This window comes from Aulostomus chinensis, chromosome 19 (genome assembly GCF_037954235.1).
Source record: "Aulostomus chinensis isolate RoL2024-O1b breed Wild chromosome 19, RoL_Achi_v1.0, whole genome shotgun sequence".
Lineage (NCBI taxonomy): Eukaryota > Metazoa > Chordata > Actinopteri > Syngnathiformes > Aulostomidae > Aulostomus > Aulostomus chinensis.
This window is the reverse complement of record NC_141338.1, coordinates 5,217,462-5,239,335: the sequence shown is the minus strand read 5'-3', so window position 1 is coordinate 5,239,335 and position 21,874 is coordinate 5,217,462. Positions and strand designations below refer to the sequence as shown.

General features: G+C 42.1%; 1 protein-coding gene across 2 annotated transcripts in view; it reads left to right on the top strand.

The window, feature by feature from the left end:
- Positions 1 to 491: 491 nt before the first annotated feature.
- fibcd1b (fibrinogen C domain containing 1b) overlaps positions 492 to 21,874 on the top strand; it is a 128,057-nt gene continuing 106,674 nt past the window's right edge. Inside the window, exons 1-2 of one of the 2 annotated variants that reach the window (XM_086187197.1) lie at positions 494 to 1,191; positions 1,269 to 1,341. In XM_086187197.1, coding sequence (XP_086043323.1) covers positions 1,270 to 1,341 — 72 coding nt within the window. In that variant the 5' untranslated portion in view covers positions 494 to 1,191; position 1,269. Of the gene's footprint in view, positions 1,342 to 21,874 lie in introns of both variants that reach the window. The other variant, XM_086187198.1, reaches the window with a different exon arrangement.

Below are 21,874 nucleotides of genomic sequence, written 5' to 3'. Positions count from 1 at the left end.
TGATATATAGCAGATTAAAATTTAAAAGACTGATTAATACATAAAAATGTGCTGCAGCTGGTAATATGAAAAAAATACAAACAACTAGTAGTCCAAACTGATAATCGATCACTACCTATCACACATCCCCTAAGGTCTGATGATCTGAGCTCATCACCATTCTGTGCAGGAAGAGAGACTCTGGTGGTTTTAGCTCTTATTATTGTTCGATAAAAGCAGGATGTCAGTCCAGGACATGAAGCCCTCGAAGATCAGAAGTTCTCTCTAGCATCAGTCTGAGATCAGACATCCAAAAACACGCCCCCTTCATAAATGTCCCATCGATGTCCTATTTCGGACGTGTTAAACTTCATTTTCTCTTCCACCTCCGCTAGCAGTCACATTAACCCATTCCACACTGTGCAGTGAGTGCAGCAGGTACTGCCATTCCACAGTCCGCTGCTGGTTGGGATGCTGTGCAATAGGAGGGTTTACGTCGCGGTAAAAGTGGCACAGCAGTCGAGGGCAGGGCGGCAGGGAGGGAACGCAGCCGTGGAGCGCGCAGCGCGCACCAAAGGGACGCGTTGATTGACAGTTGGAGGTACGGAGCGCCCTGTGCGGCACATGAGCGGAGCTCGCTAATCTTGCCTTGCCGGTGTTGTCAAAGGCATCACTGTGAACCACAGGCTTGATCCGCCCGGTGCAAATAAAGGAGGCTCTATCTATCCCTCAGTGGTGGAGTCTTCGCACCGGGTAGAGCAGGAGGAAGCGACCCTATCCCGTCCGGTCTTCAGTCAGAACTACGCACAGCCGAGGCTAACTTGCGTCGCAAACTCTCCTGGAAATTGGATGGGAAAGACAAAAGTCTTAGGCTTCACTTTGCAATCTTAGCCAGATATTCTCGATTGCCTTCACGGAGTAAAGAGACTACGACGGAATCATGTTGGTGTTATTTTTGTTTGAGTGGCTGGCTTAAATTCAGTGTAGCGATGATGCTTTGGTGCGAGCCAAGTTACAGCACCTGAAGTGTTCCTTTTTATTTCTTTTGAAATGGAATAACGAGAAATCCAGAAGATTCGTGGGGGGAATTAAGTTCCATTTTGGTGCGTAATCTGCGCTGTGTGAGGTTGCCGAGCCGCAGAAATAGTTGTACCTCCCTTCTCTTTTTTTACGTTCTCGCCAATTTTCTCCATGGAGTAGGCTGAATCGCAGGTACAGACTTAAAAGGGTGGATTTATTCTCTGTCGCCTGGAACAAGCAGGCGGATCTAATGTGCAGATTCTCTGTAGGATGGTAAATGACCGATGGGGAATCATGAACAGCTCTTCTGAACTCGAAGATGGGACTCGGCATAAAAACCAGGTATGTGGTCAGTCGCTTTGTGGGTCTGAGGCGAGGAGTGGTGTCTCTGCTTGGTGCAGTGCTGCCACACTGGGAGTTTGGCGATGTGACTCTCGGGTCGAACCTTTGATAGTAGCCGGAGCTTTCCCCGACTCCCCGGGGTCTGGCACTTCTGTTCCTGTCATAATGCCTCTACCCACCCGCCGCTCTCACAATCCCCGCAGTGTTTGACGCAAACACATTGCTTGAAAGAGTGCGTGAGACGCAAACAAACTATAACGGTAAAATCAGAGGAAAAGATCAGCAGGCCGATAGTTTTTTTTTTTGTTTTTTTTTTTGCGCATTTTGGCTGCGCGCATCCACACCAAACAGCCTAATCCCCCCCATGTAAACGGGCTGTACGGGTAGGGGACGTCTGGAGTGGTGGTGCACAGATTTCTGCTTCCAGTAGCTTTCTTCAGTCTGTCTCCTGCGAGCTTGGGTGACAAGAGTGGACGTGCGTAGTGTTACAGCCAGGGAAGATCACTTTAGGGAATAGACGTGTTTTCACAAGGTCAGAGGAGGGTTATTGACAGCCGCCAAAGGAGAGAGAACACGGGATTCAGATTTCGGTGCACTGATGGTGCGTTTGGAAGAGCGATTTACCCTCTGCACCGCATTCTCAGTGAAAAATATCAATGTTCTGATGTTAAAAACTTCCACAGAAGCACAATGGAACATTAGGATGAAAGAGGGTAGGACATTTTTAGATATTTGGTCATAAACCCTTGATGGGATTTGCTTTTTCTTTAACCAAATAGTCCAAACTATTACAAAACAAACGTTTACTATATTGCTCTTCGACTCATGACATCATAAAGTGCAGATGGAGGCTTCGGCTTCTGCTACATTTCATGTAATATCCAAATCTTGACAGCTGTCCGATGATATCTGCCTACCTGTCCTGTGCTCCCAAACCTCAGTGTGAGTCATTTGCATGGTGGCGCTCTGAACCCAGCCTCTATAGTACTATTAATATTGATCATACTTAAAGGGTATGCATGTCATTTCTCACATATCACACACAGCTCATTGTCATGTAACCACTATAGCTTTTAGGAGCAGTCGATCGATGACTCAGAGGATATGAGCAAAATGTTTAGCCTGCTGCCTACAAGCTCTTTTATAACCGTGTAAAGGTCATGTGAATAGCAAATATGCCTGCCCTGGGAATTCATTTAATCATTGTTTGGTCTTGGAACACTTGGTTTGCCATCTCAGTTTAGGAAAATTGTCCAAAAAAAAAGTCTGTCAAAGGGAAATGATATTCAGTGTAATAGTTTTCCTTTTCATCCCCCTCGTTTTTTTATGAGCAACTATGAGAGACTAAATGAAGCTCTAATATGTTGAGTGGTAAGCCTGGAGGATGAAAAGGCAAAACATGTCCCATAACCCCAACACTCACCCTGGATCAGACGGCATTGGGGGGAATGTTAGATGAGATGAGTGGTTGTGGGAAATGGGGATGGCTAATGCTTCAATCTATCCCTCTCCTCCCTTCAACTATCAGTCTCTTTCGTCTGCTCTCGTTATTTTGCTATCGCACACACAGACACACAAAAATACTCTGTCTCTCTTCCTGTCTGTCTGTAATCTTGAGCAGTAGCAGCAAACCTTTATCTCCAGCCTTGTGCTATTGACACAGTCATTTTAGACCCAGTGGGGAAGGATCGGATAATGGAGATCTCTTGTGGTCTCTGTTTGTTTTAATATTTCAAAACATGGCTCAGACCCATATTTGTCTGGTAATTCTGCATATTTGATTTGTAGCTGTGTGTAAGCTGTCACCCGTGCCCTTTCCTAGCAGATGGAGGCCATTTCGAGTAAATGCGACTTTAAATCAGCCCCTGGAATCTAATTCACTGGATAATAGGCATCAGAATATGAAGCTGGATATGCTGTTAATTGTCTGTATTGAAATAAGATCATTAAAAGAAAGAAAATGGCTTCCATGAGCATAATGAGTAGACAATAGAGGAATGTCTTCATGATGTCAAGGGCCTGCAGGTTTTAAGAGTAAAATTCCAGAATTTTAAAGATTTCCTGAAGCCTTCATATCTTAACTGTTATGATGAATGAAATTGTGAAATATAAATCTGATAGAACTCTTTTATGTCCACAGTTATCAATGCATTGTCCACACTTCCTTTACTTCAGACAGCTAGACCAAATAAGGTAATGTCAGTTTTGAGATATGCCAATAAAAAACAACAACAAAAATTCAGATATCACTTCAGAATCAATATTTCCAGTTTAAAAGAAGGAACATCCATCCATCCATTTTCTTCTGCCTATCCTGTTCAGGGTGGCAGGGGGGTGGAGCCTATCCCAGCAGCCTTCGGGCAAGAGTTGGGGTTCACCCTGGACAGGTCACCAGTCCATCACAGGGCCAACACATAGAGACAGACAACCATTCACACTCACAGTCACACCTACGGTCAATTTAGAGTATCAATCAGCCTCGTCCCCTCTTGATGTCTTTGGACTGTGGGAGGAAGCCGGAGTTTTTTCACCATCAGCTGAAGAAGGATTGTTTTCCTTCTGATGTATTGTAGGTTCAGGTATCCTTGTGGTTGTGAACCTACTGCCATTGACACGATCAACCACATTTTCAAAAACATGGCCGCAATAAAAATATCCAGCCTGCAAACTGGAACTCATCTAAAACGAGTATAACTCTGAGTAATAAGCGAGACTTCCTGATTTGCTCAACACTGATTGGTGCTGGTGCTGAAGTAAAAAAAAAAAAAAAAGATATACAAAATTAATAAAAAAAGACTTTGTGTGTCAATCGACAGCCCAAACCCAACCCACCCGCAAGTTTATGCTTTATTTATTACAGAACTGACTGGACTAGAGCTCACTTTGACTTCTGCGGGGAACAGATGAGCTAACTGTTGATGAGGTGAAAGAAGTAACTCCTCATTAAAGATATAAACGCCTTTATTTTTCTCTCACATACCGTCTTTCTTTTTATGACCCACCAGCTGGAATTGGTTATGTTTTAAAGAGACTCAACCTGGAAGTGCCCAACCTGCACATTTGCACCACCACTGAGGGGTCAGGTATCTTATGAGAGAGCTGTAATTTTCACTTTCAAGTCGTTGCGAGAATTAGATTGATGTGATTTGATATAATTTGAGTGTGTGTGTGTGTGTGTGTGTGTGTGTGGGGGGGTCCTCTTGATACCCTGCGTATGAAAAGAAGATTATTAGTTGGACTGAGTATTCAAATTTCACATGGTAAATGGCGGCACTCCAAGCTCTTCACAGTGTCATCTCATTCACCCATTCACTCACACTGATGGTGGAGGCTGCCATACAAGCTGCCAAACTACTCATCAGGAGCAGTTAGGGGCTCAGTATCTCGCTCAAGGATACTTCGACGTGGTCACCGGGGGAAGTGAGGATCGAACCAGCGACCCTTAGGTTGCTGGATGGCCACGCTACCTCCGAGCCATGCCGCCCACATCATATTATGTGCTACCCTCTTCGTCTTGCTGGAGTGATGGCAAAAACCCTTAAAACCACCAAAATTTTCGTAGCAATTTGACCTTGTTTTCTAATATGGCTGTTAGCTAGTATCCATGGTATCATGTGTTTCTCAAGCTAAGCTCTTGCAGCTGCACACACCACACACACACATATAAACACACACTATATTACTGAGAAGTTGGTGAGTCTCAGTGGGGTGCCCAATCGGTTTGGAGGTAATCAATAACACTGCGAGAACTCCAAACTTTCCAGCAGCACTAATAGGACTGTTTGTGTATGAGAAGAACACCACAGCTGGCAAAGCCATCCTAAATGCACACTCAGGAGGTGTGTGTGTGTGTGTGTGTGTGTGTGTGTGTGTGTATCTTTCAGACAATTTGTTGGAGTTTATGGCCCAGACTTCATTTGAAAAACATGTTCCAGAGCAAACGGATGAACGTCACCAAATAACATTGATAAGTTAGCGAATCACTGTGCCATTAGGGATGTTTACAACATATCAAACACAAAGCTTTTAAAGGGAGGAGGGTTCACGTTGACAGCACTCACTCTCGTCTCACATCTATCAGAAACGCACTCGGCAGCCACCCAACACAGAAATTATATCAAGCTTGCATGACAGCGATGGCACGCACACACAAACACTTCTGTCAGGATTTATCTGCTACTCTAACTCACTTTAATACACCTCGCCTCCACACATGGTAGCTGTGGCACAGAATGACACTTGAGAGCGATTCCTTTGACCGGTATAAAATTTGAAGTTATTATCTTTAAATGAAATGACAGCTCCATAATTCTGTTCTACATTAAACAAAATTTCACCGTGCGTAATCTTGTCTTCTCTATCATTAAGATCACATTACAAGTTTGAGAAAAGTCTCTTGGATTTTTATTTGACTAATATTACATATTTGATGGCACAGCACAACGCTTCAGCTAAAGTTAGCTTCCCAGATCAACAGAACGGCTTTACTGCTCTAAACCCTGCAGGTTCAGATATATTGCTTTTATAGTGACATAAGATGATGATGTTCACCAGCTGTTTGTCATTTAGATTTTGACGTGCGCAGTCACATGGATTATATTGCCAGTATGCTGATTTGAAAGCACACAGCCACCACAAAGTGTTCTTTATTCTTACTATAAGATCCCCTCCAGTTTTGTTTTGAGGACACATAAAATTCTTTGCCTGAGATAGTCATTTTTCTCTGACATTTATTTCTCCCCAAAAAACACTGAGTTACCTTGTTAAAAATCTTTGAAAAATGTCTCTCTCCCCGTCACTGTGCTATCCAGAATATGCAAATAACAGTCATTTCAATTGCAGCTCCCAGATTCAAGATGTCTCCAAGTTCACTTAAAAGTCACGTCTCACACTTATCAGGACTTACTGGCCCTTCAAACGAGGTGTGATCTCACAAATCTTCCTTGAAGTTAAGCCACAATGACTTTACCGTAGAATAAAAGCCTCAAAATGATTCCTCAGTTCCTTCGGAGGCAGGCGGCAGCAAAAAGAGATTGTAGGTTTTCAGGAGGGATTGTTGTGAGTGGTAGTTTGTGTATTGTAGCCCTTAGCTTAGCTTGTAGCCCTACTCGCTTTCCCCACCACTCCCACTGCCTTCCTCTCAAATAATAGCCCAAACTGAACAGGACGATATGCTGATTTCAGCTGGTGATGGCATTTTGTCTTCCATTTCTTTAATTAACACTTGTCGTAGTAGAGACCACTGTAACTAGTTTTGTCACTTTGAAGCAGTGGTTCTCAAACTTTTTCTGTCATTCCCCCCTTTGGAGGAAGAAAAATTTTCATTCCCACCACGGCAAATTTTTTGACAAAATAGGCCATGTTTAACTTTGTTGACTTTTTCAAAATTACAAACATTCCTTTAGTTTTTCAGAACTAGAAGAAATGAAATAAAATGTGTTTCATCCCTGTCAAATATCTCTCCATTTTAAAAACAGACAACAGTTGCTATGGAAGAGGTTTAAAGCGCGCTTTGGTTCCGCCGCGGAAAAAATTCCGACGTCCAAACATTGGTTCCCCATCTCGCGGGGGGAAAAGGGGAGGGGGGGAACTAATGTTTGGACGTCGGAATTTTTTTCGCGGCGGAACCATAAACAAAGCGAAAAGTGAGGCGAAACCAATGTTTGGACGTCGGAATTTTTGTCGCGGTGGAACCATAAACAAAGCGAAAGGTGAGGGGGAAATAATGTTTGGACGTCGGGTGACTAGCGCCCCCCCTGGGACGCCTACGCGCCACACACTTTGAGAAACGCTGGTTTAAAGGAACAATTTTAATCCTTAAAAGCTACGGCTGGTTCCTCGGAATACCATTTGGCTCCTGATGAAGCAACAGTGAGTTAGTAGGAGCAGAATGTATATAAATGGAGTTACTGTCTCTGGGTGGCGGTGGGGAAATCTGGACGATGCTCAAGCTGCTGCAAGTTCGCGACCAGCTGACTTGCAGCAGCTGCGAACACTTACATGTCCTCGTTTCTTCTTGCAACTCTTTGTTTACTGTTTTGGAAGAAAATATAGGACGCACAAGCTTGTACAGATCAGCTACTAAGATTTCTCATTCATACGAATGTATGTGAAAGTAGGCTTTTAGCATCAAACACCTGGACTCTGCAAATGCTAAAAGACCCCATTTTTCTGTGGTGGTGTTGGGGGCACACAAAAAAACAAAACCTCTACATGTTAATTTTCAGACTCCATCTGCACAGTAATAACAGTAATTGGAGAAAACATACATTTTTCCTCTTTTGCTAAATCAAATTAGTCTGAACTAACTGACTCAGGCCCGATGCCAGGGTTTCAATTTTTGGGTGGGCCAAATTAATTTTTGCTGGGCCTTTTTTTTTTCTTCAATTATAGAAGTTAATACTGTTGGCCTTTCTTTAACTGTTTCCAACTGTTTGTCTCAGACAACAAAAATGATTGACGTGCTGTAGCGACGAGTGCATCTGGTTGATATTGACATCTTTTTCTTTCATGCAGGCAGCTTTTTCTTTTTTTGTGACAGTTTGTATTATTAGAAGCAGCAGATGCAAGTATGTTGCTCATATTTTGTGGAAATGCAACATTCTTTGAGAGCATCACATCTGTGTATTTAGAGCACATTTAGGGAGACTTGTTTGGATGATCTGGCTGGATGTGTTGGAGTTGATCTTAACAAAGAGAGACACACTGAGCTATCATTCATGCCCATCTGATCTCAAAAAAAGTCATGCCCATTACTTTTAATGCAATGCACTGGGTTTGTACAGACAATATATGTAATTTAGGATGTGCCAGTTGTAAAAGTGGTTAGACCAAGGCTTGTTTGGCCTGCTCACAACGCCTTACTTGAGAGGTGAGTGTGGCTAGATGTTGGAGACATGGCCTCGTTGGTTTTGTGGGTATCTTTGTCGGACTAATGAACCTGCTGAGCTGGCTGGAGGTAGGAGGCTGGACTGTGGACCGGAGCATAGCCGAGCAGCGGGAGTTGCCTGGTTCACTGGGCCTTTGATTTCCCTGTGGGGGTCATGTTATGGCAGCAGTTCAACTCTAATAACCTCACCTTCAGTCTGCCCTTCCCACTCTGGGTGGCATTGGGGAAACAGCCGCTAGAAAGTTTATACAAGCTCCAAAAGTGCCTCATTCATTTGTCAGATCACATTCAGGAAGGTGGAGCTGGCAGATGCATTGATAGAGAAATTCTAAACTTTTTTTATTTTAGTATGGTACAGCTGGAGCTTTTAAACTTTTCCTTAGTTACAGTGATGGCTTTGTGTGTTTGTGCACCTATCTAAAATGAACCAGTTTCATGTTTTTTCCCCACCTGCATTCTGCACTCCCACTCTTCCTCAGATTGATTTTGACCCTGATCAATCTCACTTGACTTGCCTAACCTACTGTAGGTAACAAGTGCTAGCCAATCAGCAGCAGAGTAGAGCCATGGGTGGATCTCCTGTGGATGCAGATTTAGTATGTCCCATAGACTTCCTGCGTCAGAAATAATAATTCAGCACTTTAGCACCCAATATGTTGCCGAACTTGCTCAAAAAAAGGGATGAATGGTCACCCGTGGGAGCTGCAGAAATTGTCAGTGGACACCTGAGAACAGAGTCCCAACTGTGGAAACCATCTGCTGCGGAGCTTGTACGACTGATCGAGATACCGTGAGTGGTACTAGCCTAGCCACTAGTGGCGTTAGTACAGGTAGTGTATACGAGTCTGAGGAGCATCCTTTACCTCTGTGGGTGGCAAGAATTGTATAATCATAATTTTAAGCATTTTTATGCCTGCACTGATGTTCATTATGTTGTTTTTCATGAGTTATGAGATGCATATGAGGTTGACTAAAGAGCAAAGCTGTCAGTTACATTGCCATGGCTTCATGTAATAGGCATACCCTGTGTTTGTAATATTTCATCTTTGCTGCATGGCTTCAAACATGGCAAAATGTCACATATGACTTGGCAGTCTGGAGGTAGGGAGGGTGCACAGCAGGAAATTGAACATTCCAGAGGCTACAGGACTGAAAAGCTTTGGAACCAGTGATGTAGATCACTGTTGAGAGAAGTCAGCGTTCTGTTTTGATTGATCAAATTAGGCCTTTTCTACACTTTAAGCACACAGTTTGATATATTTGTGTGCATCTGTGCTTTTGTGGTTGTACTTGTATCAGACCATTGTGCTTTTTTTAAACAGTATGGGGCTGGAGTAGGAGGGGAGTAATTCAGTTTATAAGGAAGGAAAAAAAAAAAAAAACCACCCCCTCTGTGTATCTAATTTCACTTTGCTTCTCCTCTCCATAACAACATTGCCCTTATATTGGCACACTATAATGAATTTCAAAGCCTTAATACTTCCCTGTTCTTCTCAGACACAAATGCTTGTCTAATCACGTCTCTTCTTTTGATCCTTTACCATATCATCTTCATCTATATAAGCTTTGTATATCTGGTATCCATCGCTTTAGTATTTGAATTGTGGGATCAAAACCGAAGTGGTTCACAGGAGTGCAGGCCTATTGTTAGCATGAAGGTATGAATGTGTGAGAGGTGTGTGTGTGTGTGTGTGTGTGTGTGTGTGTGTGTGTGTGTGTTGGTGGATCAAAGTGGTAACGAGCCATTACTGTCAATTCGTTATGTAAGTCAGAAGTGCTTTTACATAGCGAGTGATTTAGAACCTTAATGGTACACTGTGTTATTTTCTTTGGGTTTGCTGCAGACAGATGGAGCCATTTTGTGTTAACGTGCATGTACGTACAGAAGCCATGTGAAGAGCTTTACCGCACCCAGCTGTCCTGTGCTCTTCTAGCCGTGTTAGTCCTCTATGGGCATTTGTAATCTGACCCTCATATTCTTCGATGTTTTCCTTGTCTCCCCGTCTATAGGCTATCTCTGGCTGACATAAAGGGACAAGACATTTCAATTTCAGATTTCTGGTGCTACAAGGTGGCCAAAAGGCCCTGAGAGGAAGAGCAAGCGAGACAAGAAGGACAGGGATGTGAATGAAAAGGGGAGAGGAGAAAAGTAGAGGAAGAAAAGTTAAGAACCACAGAGGATTATCAAGAAGATCCTGAAGTTTAAGACATGGCAGCACTAGAGTATGGGTCTTGATTGGAAACTTAACGTGAATTAATGGAATAAACTTGTAAATTTGGGGTGTCTTACACTACCCTTTCATATAAAGAAATAAACATAAAGATGTTGTATTCGCATAAGATATTAATAGATATCCATCCAAAAAATACACAATACACATTTTAAAAATGACATTTTTGGGTCCATCATTTCTTGTCGGTAGAATATTACAGATTCTTTCATTGAACAACAAAAAAATAAATTTGAATTGAAGTCTCTAAATGCAAGATGTCAACAACACGTGCATGTGATGGAAGAGTGAACAATCCACCACTGTATACATAAATTAAACAAAGATTTTTTTTCTCTGTTAATTCCCTTTAACTTTCATGTATTTGCATTCATGCCCACATTGTTCTGTCAATTTCTATGGAAAGTTTATCAAGTAAATAGGTAGAAATTGTCAAACTGGAAACTTTCCCCCCTTTTGCAAAGCTGCGGGAGCGTATGAGTGAAGGCTCCAGATCAGTGTTAACAGCAGGCTTGCTTGGGGCACATGTATTTTTGGAAGTTCATGCAGCTGCTTTGAATCCTGCACATCTCCAACAAAACATTGTTGTTGTTTTTCGTTTGTTTGTTTGTTTGTTTGTTTGTTTGAATATATGGCTGTTGGAGGATTGTTTTCCTGAATTCGTGAATCGGTTACAAGGCTCATCACAGACGCCCCAGAGCATCCCCAAGGGCTCACTCACTTCCAACCCAACAGCTGCAATGGAGAGTAATTGTACCTAATTGACTGGTGATTTTAGGTAATTGTGTTGATTTTGTGTGCTGCGCGGGCTGTGGCTTTGCTGTGTGTTGAGACTGACTGTGAGAACATTGGTGTGGTTCAACACACACGCATTTATGCACAGGGACGTGCAGGGACACAGTTGTTCTGTGAACTTCAATGGAAGTGAAGAAGGTAAAACTGATAAGGGAACAGGGGCCTGTATTCATAAAACATCCGAAAGACAAAAATAGCTCCTAAACTGTTGATTTAAGAACAGGGTCTCGAACTCAAAATACAAAGTATTTCAACCAAACATGTCCATTTCAAGTACTAAGTTGTACTGGCTTTTGTTGGAGACATGCTGGTGTTTTGATGTGCAATAGAACTAAGAATGAACACAAAGATTGAGTTAGTAAACCTAAATCTTTACTTAGGTCATATTGTTTTTATCCAGAAGGCACGTGCAGATGCAGATGAATGTCCGCATTGAATATAATGAGCAATTTAACTGTAGTTTCATATACTTTGGAGGGCCGTATGAAAATGTTGCAGCCTCTGATTTAAAGAAATGTTTTTATAATGACGTACTCCTAAATTTCTCATCTGCAAGTACATCCCAAAGCACTTTAGCACTCAAATTAGCTCCTATATCAGTTACAATTTAGAGGTCATGAAGAGGAGTCCCACAGCCCTCTGTAGACCAAAGACTCCATGCACTCAGTTGTCATGTTTTTAAAAAGGCTTTAATCGTCACCTGTTTGATGTGATTCCAACTCCAAATGTCCCAAGTTCCTGAAATATTACATCATCCATAGCAACGAGGTCAACTTCACCCCCGTTCTCTTAGCTTCTCTTCCAGTACCTTAATCAAGCTTTTTAGAAGAAAGTTTTTGTGTCATTTAGGAGAACTCTTCGAGGTAAGATCAAATGTTTTGTGACTACGTGCCCAAATCTTTCAGGGTACCCAGTGCCTTGCTAATGTTCCACTCCCTAAATCACTGGTTTTCTGTGGAGTATTTATATCCATACAGTCTGTTCTGCCTGTCATCTGTGAGGCTCTCACTGTTCTTCTCATTCTCCTCATATTGTGAAAATAAACAATAACATATGTGGTTATGTAAGAAACTGTTTAAATGAAGATGTCTTATGTATCAATACACCGCCTGGATATGTGAAGTCACAAATGGTGAGTCGACTGCAATGAATGTGGGAAAAACAGTTGCTGTTCTGTGGCCTCAACCACCTGTCCCCTTTCACACTTGCTTTTTCTTGCTCTTTTTTTTCTTTTTTTCATTCTGACTCCATCCTTCTCTCTCGCTCCCTCATCCTGCTGACAAGCCAAAGGGATACATAACTCCGAGAATTCATATCAGTTTATACCATCATTAAAATAATCATTTTGACCATCGCCTACTCTTTCGCCTGCATCTAGCGCCTCTTAAAACATCATATATCAATTTCTGGAAACAGACATTTCCAGCGAGTGTTTGTGTGGGGGGTTGGCTGGGTTCGTCTTGCGTCAATGCTCTATAAATATACTCATTGGACCAATTCTATTAAATTAAGATAAACTGAAATCATGAAGTGCATGAAGTCGATTAACTCAGGCAGACTGCTCTGATTCACTCTAAAGGTGTGATCACACCAAACACCACGCAGTTATTTTGCACGTTAAGATTACATGTAAAATCTATGTAGAGAGGCAAATGACACGAATAACACAATGTGAATGGCGCGGTGATGTTGTGTCAACAGAGCCTATCAGCGTTGAGATTCCCCTGGTCACTGATGTCAACGGTCCTGCCGCCTGTAGTTGGTGTACATCAGTGACATCCTGGCACCGATCCTCACCAAGAGGTCATCGAACTGGGCCCTTGTCAGCCTGAAGTACCGCCGGAAACGGCCGTTGTCCAGGCGCAGTTCCTGGAGAAAGCAGTGAAATTCACCCAGCTGTGTGCTGCTCCGGATTGTGTCATGGATCCAGAAACGGCGGCGTTTGGTTTTCCGCTGTCGCAGGGCCATCTCCACCGGGGGAAGTGAGGATCGAACCAGCGACCCTTCAGTTGCTAGATGGCCACACGACGCTGCCCCCTAAGTTTAGCATTGTAATACTCAAAATATCGCATTTTACACTGAGAATGAAACAAATGTATAACATTTGGCTTGAGTTTTTCACTGTAGGGAGCTGGAGCTCATGTGGCTGAAAATTCCTAGGATATAATCCAAATGTTTTATGGTAAATGGACTCAATTTTTTATAGCGCTTTTCTACCTTAGCAGTACTCAAAGCGCTTTACAGTGTCATCTCATTCACCCATTCACACACACACTCACACACTGATGGTGGAGGCTACCATGCAAGGCACCAACCTACTCATCAGGAGCAGTTAGGGGCTCAGTATCTTGCTCAAGGACACTTTGACATGGTCACCGGGGTCAGGGATCGAACCAGCGACCCTTTTGTTGCTGTGGGCGGCATGGCTCAGGGGTAGTGTGTGAAAGGGGACAGGTGGTCGAGGCCACAGAACAGTAACTGTTTTTCCCACATTCATTGCAGTCGACTCACCAATTGTGACTTCACATATCCAGGCGGTGTATTGATACATAAGACATCTTCATTTATGAGACTATGCTGATTTGTAAACTGGCAAATGTGTCAACAAACTTGCAAGATAGTGTGTGTGTGTGTGTGTGTGTGTGTGTGTGTGTCTCACTTTCTCTGAGTAAAATCTGTTTATCCCTCAGGTCCATCCCATCCTCACAACATCAGGGTAAAGTGAACCAAGTCTGCTGGGAGAGTTGTACTTTGTCGCATTCACTTGCAATCTGACATCAGAGCTTGTAAATCTCTTCCAGGCACAACCTTTCATATAGTATATAGATAATTCTTTTTCTGAATGTTGAGATGAATTGAAGGTGTGCTTGGTTATCTGTTAAAAAGAGACTGAAATTACCAATAGGAAGGAGCATTAGGAGGACAATGTTACACTCAGGCTTTCAGGGCATGTATTGACTGACCTGATGGGCAGGATTTCACTGGGTAAGAGCTAAACATGTGTGAAAGAAAGAGAGACCAGCCCGGCTAAGGCATTAGGTTTCCATCTGCAGGATTCAGCCCCCTTGTGTTTGCTGGTCTATGTGGAACATGCTTAGAAAGAGTCAAAAAAATTTTTAAAGCTAAAAAATGTACATATTGTTGCATTTTCCCCACTACGCAAGGTACTATTCACTTTCCGGTTAAATACACAGGAAATCAGCGATGAATGAGAGGGGAGTGGGCTGAAAATGAGGGGGAGAGAGAGTGTGTTTGTGTGTGTGTTCAGCAGCCATCTTGATGGAACTAGCCAGGTCTATTCCACTGACAGCTCGGGCTCTATCTGCAGATAGAAGTGTCCAATTTCCTCAGGACAGTATCAATCTAAGAGTTGAAGAGATGCATTCATGTGACACTGGAGTCTTGATCAAATAAAGATATGCTATTATAAAGCAGCTAACTTTTAAGGGAACATGCTTCTCACAGGATAAAAGACTATTTCGCCTGTGTTCTCCGGACTCGTCATTAATCTACGCTCACACATGCACATGCAAATCACACCCACACTCATGCAGCCCCCCCCCCCCCCATTTCTTTTTTGATGGGCTACATGTCTCACTGTGAATGCAGACTGAACAGTAAATAATAAGGGAATTAATTAAGAGTCTCAATGCAGTGAATAATTTATTATAAATGCAGAAGCAATCAATCTAATCTGGCCACCGGATCTGGAGCGGATGAATATTATAGGACGGAGGGAGGGGGATGACACTGCAGTTTTTAACTTCACATGAGGACAATCACCTCCAAAAAACTGCTGAAAAACAGAATAGAATGCCTGGCAGCGAGCCAGCAGCTGTTTAAATAGTGATGCAAGAGTTTGGCGTCTGCTCGGCTGCCGTTGAACGGGGGTCTTTTTATCAATGCGCTTAACTGCCAGTTCCCCTGTGATTGTGTTGTGTTCCTCTCTAACTTTCTCATAACACCCCACCCCCCCCCCCAAAAAAAAAAAGAAATGACATGATTGGTTGTCCTCTGGGCCAAATGGAGTCGTTTCCGCAGCAAACTGGCTTCATACATTTACCTGCTAATGACTTGCTTAAGCTAACGGAGAAGACATAATAGCATCATTATGGGCCAGGCATCATCCGGTGTCTCAAGGTTAATACCAACATTAATTGACTAGAATAATGAAGGCTGAGGAACCCTTGTCATCCCTATTAACAACGATTCTTGATTGGTGACAAGGAGTGAGAAATTTAATTGTTGCCTCATTATCTGATGCGGATTCAATGAAATGTATCACAAAAACGTAAATGAGCAGTGTAGTGCCAAATCTCATTAAAGGGCAGAAGATGCTATTAAGCATCGGCATCACTGGAAGAGGTTACTGGGGAAGCAGGTATATGCAAATTTAGGGAGGTTTATGAACAAAATATCACAATTAGTAATGAATAAATGGTTTCCTAACCTGGGCTAAAACAGAAAGAACCTAAAGTCTCAAAATTCCCTACAGACATGTTGGATTGTAGTTAAATTTCAATCAATTCGTTAATTACTGTGCGGCCGGTGGTGCAGCGGTTAGCACTTTCCCCTCACAGTAAGAAGGTTCCGGGTTTGAGTCCCGCCTGGAGCAGGGGGTTTCTCGCCCGGAGTCTGGGTTCTCTCTGGTACTCCGGCTTCCTCCACAGTCCAAAGACATCAAGAGGGGACGAGGCTGATTGATACTCTAAATTGACCGTAGGTGTGGCTGTGAGTGTGAATGGTTGTTCGTCTATATGTGTTGGTCCTGTGATGGACTGGTGACCTGTCCAGGCTGAACCCCGCCTCTCGCCTGAAGGCTGCTGGGATAGGCTCCAGTCTGTAATCATGCACTCTTGCCTTCACTCTCACTGATGAGGCAGCTGATCTGCATCACAATGCGGCGGCCATCCTAAAAAAAAATCCTCCTGCAAACTCAATGTATTCTCATGGAACATGATGTTATAAAAAGTTATGCATTATGATTTGTGTATAATCCTGCAAATGCCCAGCATCAGTAGCCGGCGGGGATGACAGATGCTAGCACATGGGGTTTTAATCTCCTTGCTAGCATGTTCGCCTCCTGTTCTGTGGTTTGAGTCCAGCAGAACAAGGTTAGTCTACACAACGCTTGCACAAACCCCTGCCGTGAGGACCTCAAGCTAAATGCGGAAAATGCAATATTTGTGGATACTGTGGTGGTTAAGGTCTTGTTAAGTTTAGACACACAAACGTGTTTGGCAAAATCAGGGTGTGGATTAAATTAAATGCTAAAATAACAGCTAAAAATGTTCTGAAATCTTACTGAAAATATCACTCTTTTTCTCCAAGGACATAGATGCAAATGTCCTGATTTCATGTTCACAATTATGTGAGTCATACTGAATTATTATGAGTTTTTTTTATTATTAGTATTGCCTTAATTCTAGTTTATTAATGCATTACTTCTTTGTTGGTAGAAGAACCAACCGTGATGAGAACACCCTGAATAACTTGCATCTAGCCATTAATTTGACTTGAAAGATGAGTCAACCAATTGATAGAAACTGTTGTTTCTGAACATTTGTGCTAATGCAGCTAACCAAAGCCTCATGAACAGGAGGACTTAAATTCTTTTCATCAATTTGCTTTTTAGGTTCAGGGACTTAGTTTTTGATATACCAAATATGAAACATGAATTGATGACTCCCCGTGGAAAAATCCAGTTTTATTCTTCCCTTTTAAATAAACTGACCCCAAGCCATCGAGAATACTTTCCATCAGTGTCATTCATGCACAACAAAGCAGTCCCGATGATAGGTATGGTATATTCACTCAACTGAAGCAGAAATGCGATACCACTTACATTTGTGATAGCAGAATGAGAATAAAACATCAGGGGGAAAAAGGCTCATTGACTGATAGGAGGATGAGCAAAGCATTAGGAGCAAAGATAGTTTTATAACAGAAATAGAAAATGAAATGATGCATGAAAATATTCAGAATAAGACAAACTGAGAGAGATGCACAAAGAGACACGGATGCATTTATTGCAGCAATTGTATTTTATTTAACAGTTATGACAAACTCATGGCTAATAGATAAACAGACTCATCCACCGACATCCATTATTTCTTCATCATCAAAAATTCAATCTGGCAGACGGTGTGCCATTATTCAGATGCGCAAGAGGAAAGTGGCATATTTGAATAAATGAGGAATTGTAAGGCTTTCTCCCATGACTAGTTGTTATTCCAATCCTGTCCCTTAAAAATGATTCAAACATTAAATCAATCAGAAAATGTACAAGGAGGATTGGTGAGGAAAATCCGCTCTATAGCTGGGTTTACTCTATCTTAAGAAAGAAACATTTTTATGATGTTCTTGACCTATTTAAATCAAATCTGCCTGTTGGAAGTGGCCCCATTTCACACCATCTGGCAACAGCAAAACATTATCTTTTCTGCACATTTCATCTCCCAAATCATTTCAGGGCAGCGTCCGACCCCCTGCTTCGGCTGAAGAAGACAAGCTCATATTTACTATGTTTGGTTTTTCTTGTATCCTCCGCTGAAATTCTGCACCTCTCTGCAATATCTAAGTCTGAATGAGATTGGATATGGAAATGTGGAATACTGCAGACCAGTAGTTTCTGCTGATGTTGTGGAAGTTGGCAGAGTGGAGAGCAGGACATATTCCTCAGAGAAACAGACACTCGCACTTAGAAAACCTTTGCAAGCAGACAACTGAAACCAGACGTGCATGCTCTTCAGTGATGGCGGTGCCTTCATGGAGAAAAAAAATGCAACAAGAAGAAAAGATTCACATTTAACAGTTGGTCAGCATTTTGAACACGTCGACTGTGAGTAAAAAGATTTAAAGGACAGCTTCAGCCAGTGGACGTAGTTTATGTTAACAATCACTTCTGGTGGTGCTTTGAAACTACATGCTAACGCAAGCATGCTGTGGCGTGATGATGAGCAGGTAACAACTGCTTTTTGTTGTGCATCTGATGTATCCTCGGTTTATGCTAGATTAGTAAACAATTTTTGCAATCCAGAGCTCCCTCTTTTGCATTCCTTTTTATAAAGGATGTGTAATTCTTTTGTCGTAAGTAGTACAATCAGTGCTGGCAACAAGTGCAACTGAACACATCCAGTTATTTTAAATGCAGAATGAATTAACATTCGCTAGCCACAGCATTAGCATGCGAGCTAAGAATGGCACCAAATTGGTAGGTAAACTATTGTGAAATCACATGCATTCACTTGCTCTCTCAAATGGTTTGGAACTGAAACCCTGAGCTGAAATAATTAGAGCAGAAAACAGAAATACTGACAATTCTTTCAGCTCAAGACCAAGAGTGCAAGTGGACGCACCCATGGCACCAGATTGGAGTTTTTAACACCACCGCCAGAGGTCACATAACTTTACATAACAGCAGGTCGTAATACAGCGCATGAACAGACGGTCTTTTGAGGAGACTCAATTATACACATGCGAGTCAGCTGGATTTACCCTCCAGGGGCCGCAACTTAATGTCAAAGCAAATTTCAGTCTTGATACATGCAGTATAGGTTAAACTTTAATGAAATCTAGATGAGATTGTGTTGTTTAAAAGCAGTATGGAAGACAAAGATATGCATAACTCTGAGTGGATTGTCACGTTAACGCACAGTGAAGTTAAATAAGCAGCAGAATGTATATAGATGACATTATAAGAGGGAGCGGAGGAAGACAAATTGCTCTCCGAGACCAAATTTCACCCAGATTGGTTCCACACATACATGAAAGAAAAAGGTTTGCGGTGGTACAGATTAAAACCACAATAAAATCATCATTCTTCATGTTGACGATTAAGGGAAACATCACACATACAATTTCACAAAGATTATGAAATCCAAAGCACGCTGCACCAGTTGGCCAACCGTTACTTGCTAACATTCATTCGAATCATGAACCGCCGAAGCTATTTATTATCACCCTTGTCTCTGTGCATCGCATGCCACGTATTGAAATCCTTTATTTTTGCTATAAAATACCCTCAACTTTCTTCCTTAGTTAGCATTTGAAACCCTAAATGGACTTTCTTATTGCAAAGGTGTCAAAAAATCAGGTGTGTTCCCTCCTTAGTTGTAAAAGCCTTTATAGAGCCTGTCAGCACTGTCTCAGCCATTTGTCTGCCACCTTTAGTAAAATCTCCCTTACAGATGCAATGACTAATACATGAAGATTTCAAGAGATGGGAATCGACTGTGGAGAGTGTGAAAGAAGGTATTGGGGAGGGGGAAAAAATGAAACAAATCTGATGTCCAGATATTTGAGAGCCTGAGCAACAAAGGCAATGATTATTTAATATCACTGAATTTGAAATGGAAAGAATTGTCACATAATCATTGACAAATCTTTACAATTTTGTACTTCAGGTTTGTTTTGGTTCATCTCTCTGAAATCCTCCCAGCAACTCCTGCTCTCTTTCTCTCCCTCTCTCCCTCTTTCTCTCTCTCTCTTTCTCTGCATCCCTCACTTGGGAAATAGAATTTGGCAGTCTCCTCGCAGGCCTCTATAATGTGTTAACATAAGAAATCAATCAGACTCACACTATTTCTACAGCCCCTCAGCTCACATTGATTTATTGCAAATGTGTTGAAGATGAAGAGGGAGACTCTTTAGTGCTATGATGTTCAAGGGAAGTGGATATAGGAGACAAAGATGGAGGGACGGTGACAGGTTTTGGATAAAGATTTGAAGTGGGAGGGGTGAGCAAAGAGGTGGGATCTCAGTTTACTGACCTTTGTTGTGATAGGCTGACACTGTTCGTCTCAGGGTCAACGGACTGTCTGTCATCAGCCAGCCAGGCGGAGAAAATGATGATAATGTATTTTATATTGTAGATGGCTGTGATGTGTTTGCTGTGTGCTGTGGTTTTACTGTATGTGGAGGAAGACAGCTGCTGTCAGCCTGAAACAAGATGGGTCAGGAGCTACAGAGATGGTGGTGTCTTAAGACTCCAACCAGACGCTGAGCAAACCTGTGTTTTACGCCATGGTTTTTGTTACCTGGGATTTCTTTGAGAAGGAATGCTGGACATTTGAATTTTGCAGGAAGCCGATATTCTTATATTTTATTCAGACTTGGCCAAGTTTTACTGACGTTATGAATGCCATATAACCTAATGTAGATAATATTTTGGACACACTGAAAAGCAGATGAAAACAATGTCGGTTTAAAAAAAATTATTACTTTTATTTCCAAAACTGAAAGCCCACAAATCACAGGTGCATTCATTGTTGTCCCCCATAACTGAAGTGGGCAAAGAAGACAAGACTGCTGATAAAAGTAAATAAATCTTCCCTGTAGTTCTGTGAGGATTCACCACTGTGTCACAAGACCCCGGCCTCAACTTTTTAAAATGATCTTCCAAAGCACTCCAAGTGTGTTGTTGCCTATTACCTGCAACCCCAAAGCATTATACAGTGGGGCTTCTTTTTTTATCACCATGTCAATGACCTTATGCACAAACACAAATAAACAAACATTTTGGTTCGGGAAAAAAAAAAAAGAATCTTTTTTCTTTTTGATTCACATGTAGCACAGTTGTGATGAAAGCGGGAAGCCAACACTCACCGCTGATGCCATGAAATCATCAACCGCCCCTGCTACACCTGCATGCTACCTCGCGTGTTACTCACATATGCTGGCAATCAGACTGTATCCACTCTCACAGTATCCCTGTATCCTGTCAAAAGAGCAGCGAAACAACACTAAACCGAAGCTAATTGCTCCTCTTCGTCCATGCGGCAAACTCTTTGGCTCATTTAGTTATACATCCATTCTTGGTATGCTCCCTCCATATCTGGGTACTTTAATGTCCTATAACACGAGCAGCTACAGCCCATGCTCATGTGAGCTGTGTTTGTTATCCGTAGCTAAAGTCTGTGGTAAACTAGATGAGATTGGCTTTCAGGTATTCTGCTCCCTCTTCCTGGAATACACTTAAAGCTACATTGTGGCTGGGATCGTCAAGGAATTTTACCGAGTTTTTAAACATTAATAAAACAAATGGAAACATTGTCCAAGTATCTGAGGTTTTTAACCTCAAAGAGGCTATACAGGTTAAATAAAGGTTAGCTAAAAATCTAAGGAATAAAAGCTGTGTCAAAACAGCATCAAACAGCAGTGACCATCAAACCCCCCTCGAACATGCTGCCTGCTTATCTGTCCATCCACTGCTGCCTCCACCTCCTTATACGGTAATAGCTTCTACAGCCAATAGGGGGCATCTACCAGTTTCCCTTTCCCCAATTTGTTCTTGGAACGTGTATTCATAGAGATCTCGACAGACCTCTGAGTTGTATTATTACTCTGTTAAAGAGGTCATTTGTCTTTTAATGCATTTCACAGTAAAATTATTTGCTACTAAGCTGTGTCACTTTCAGTAATATTCTCAAATTCAAAACAAATTTTCTCGCTGTTGCCACTCAATTATGGCTCAGAGCAATTTTTTATTTCACGCTCACACAGCTCAAGGGGAATAACCACGGGGATCCCTCACAAGTAAATTTGGGTTTCTATTTTATACATATCAAGAGTGAAAGGCTTGTTTATCCATTTTAGAGAAGATGAACGTCTGAGGGCA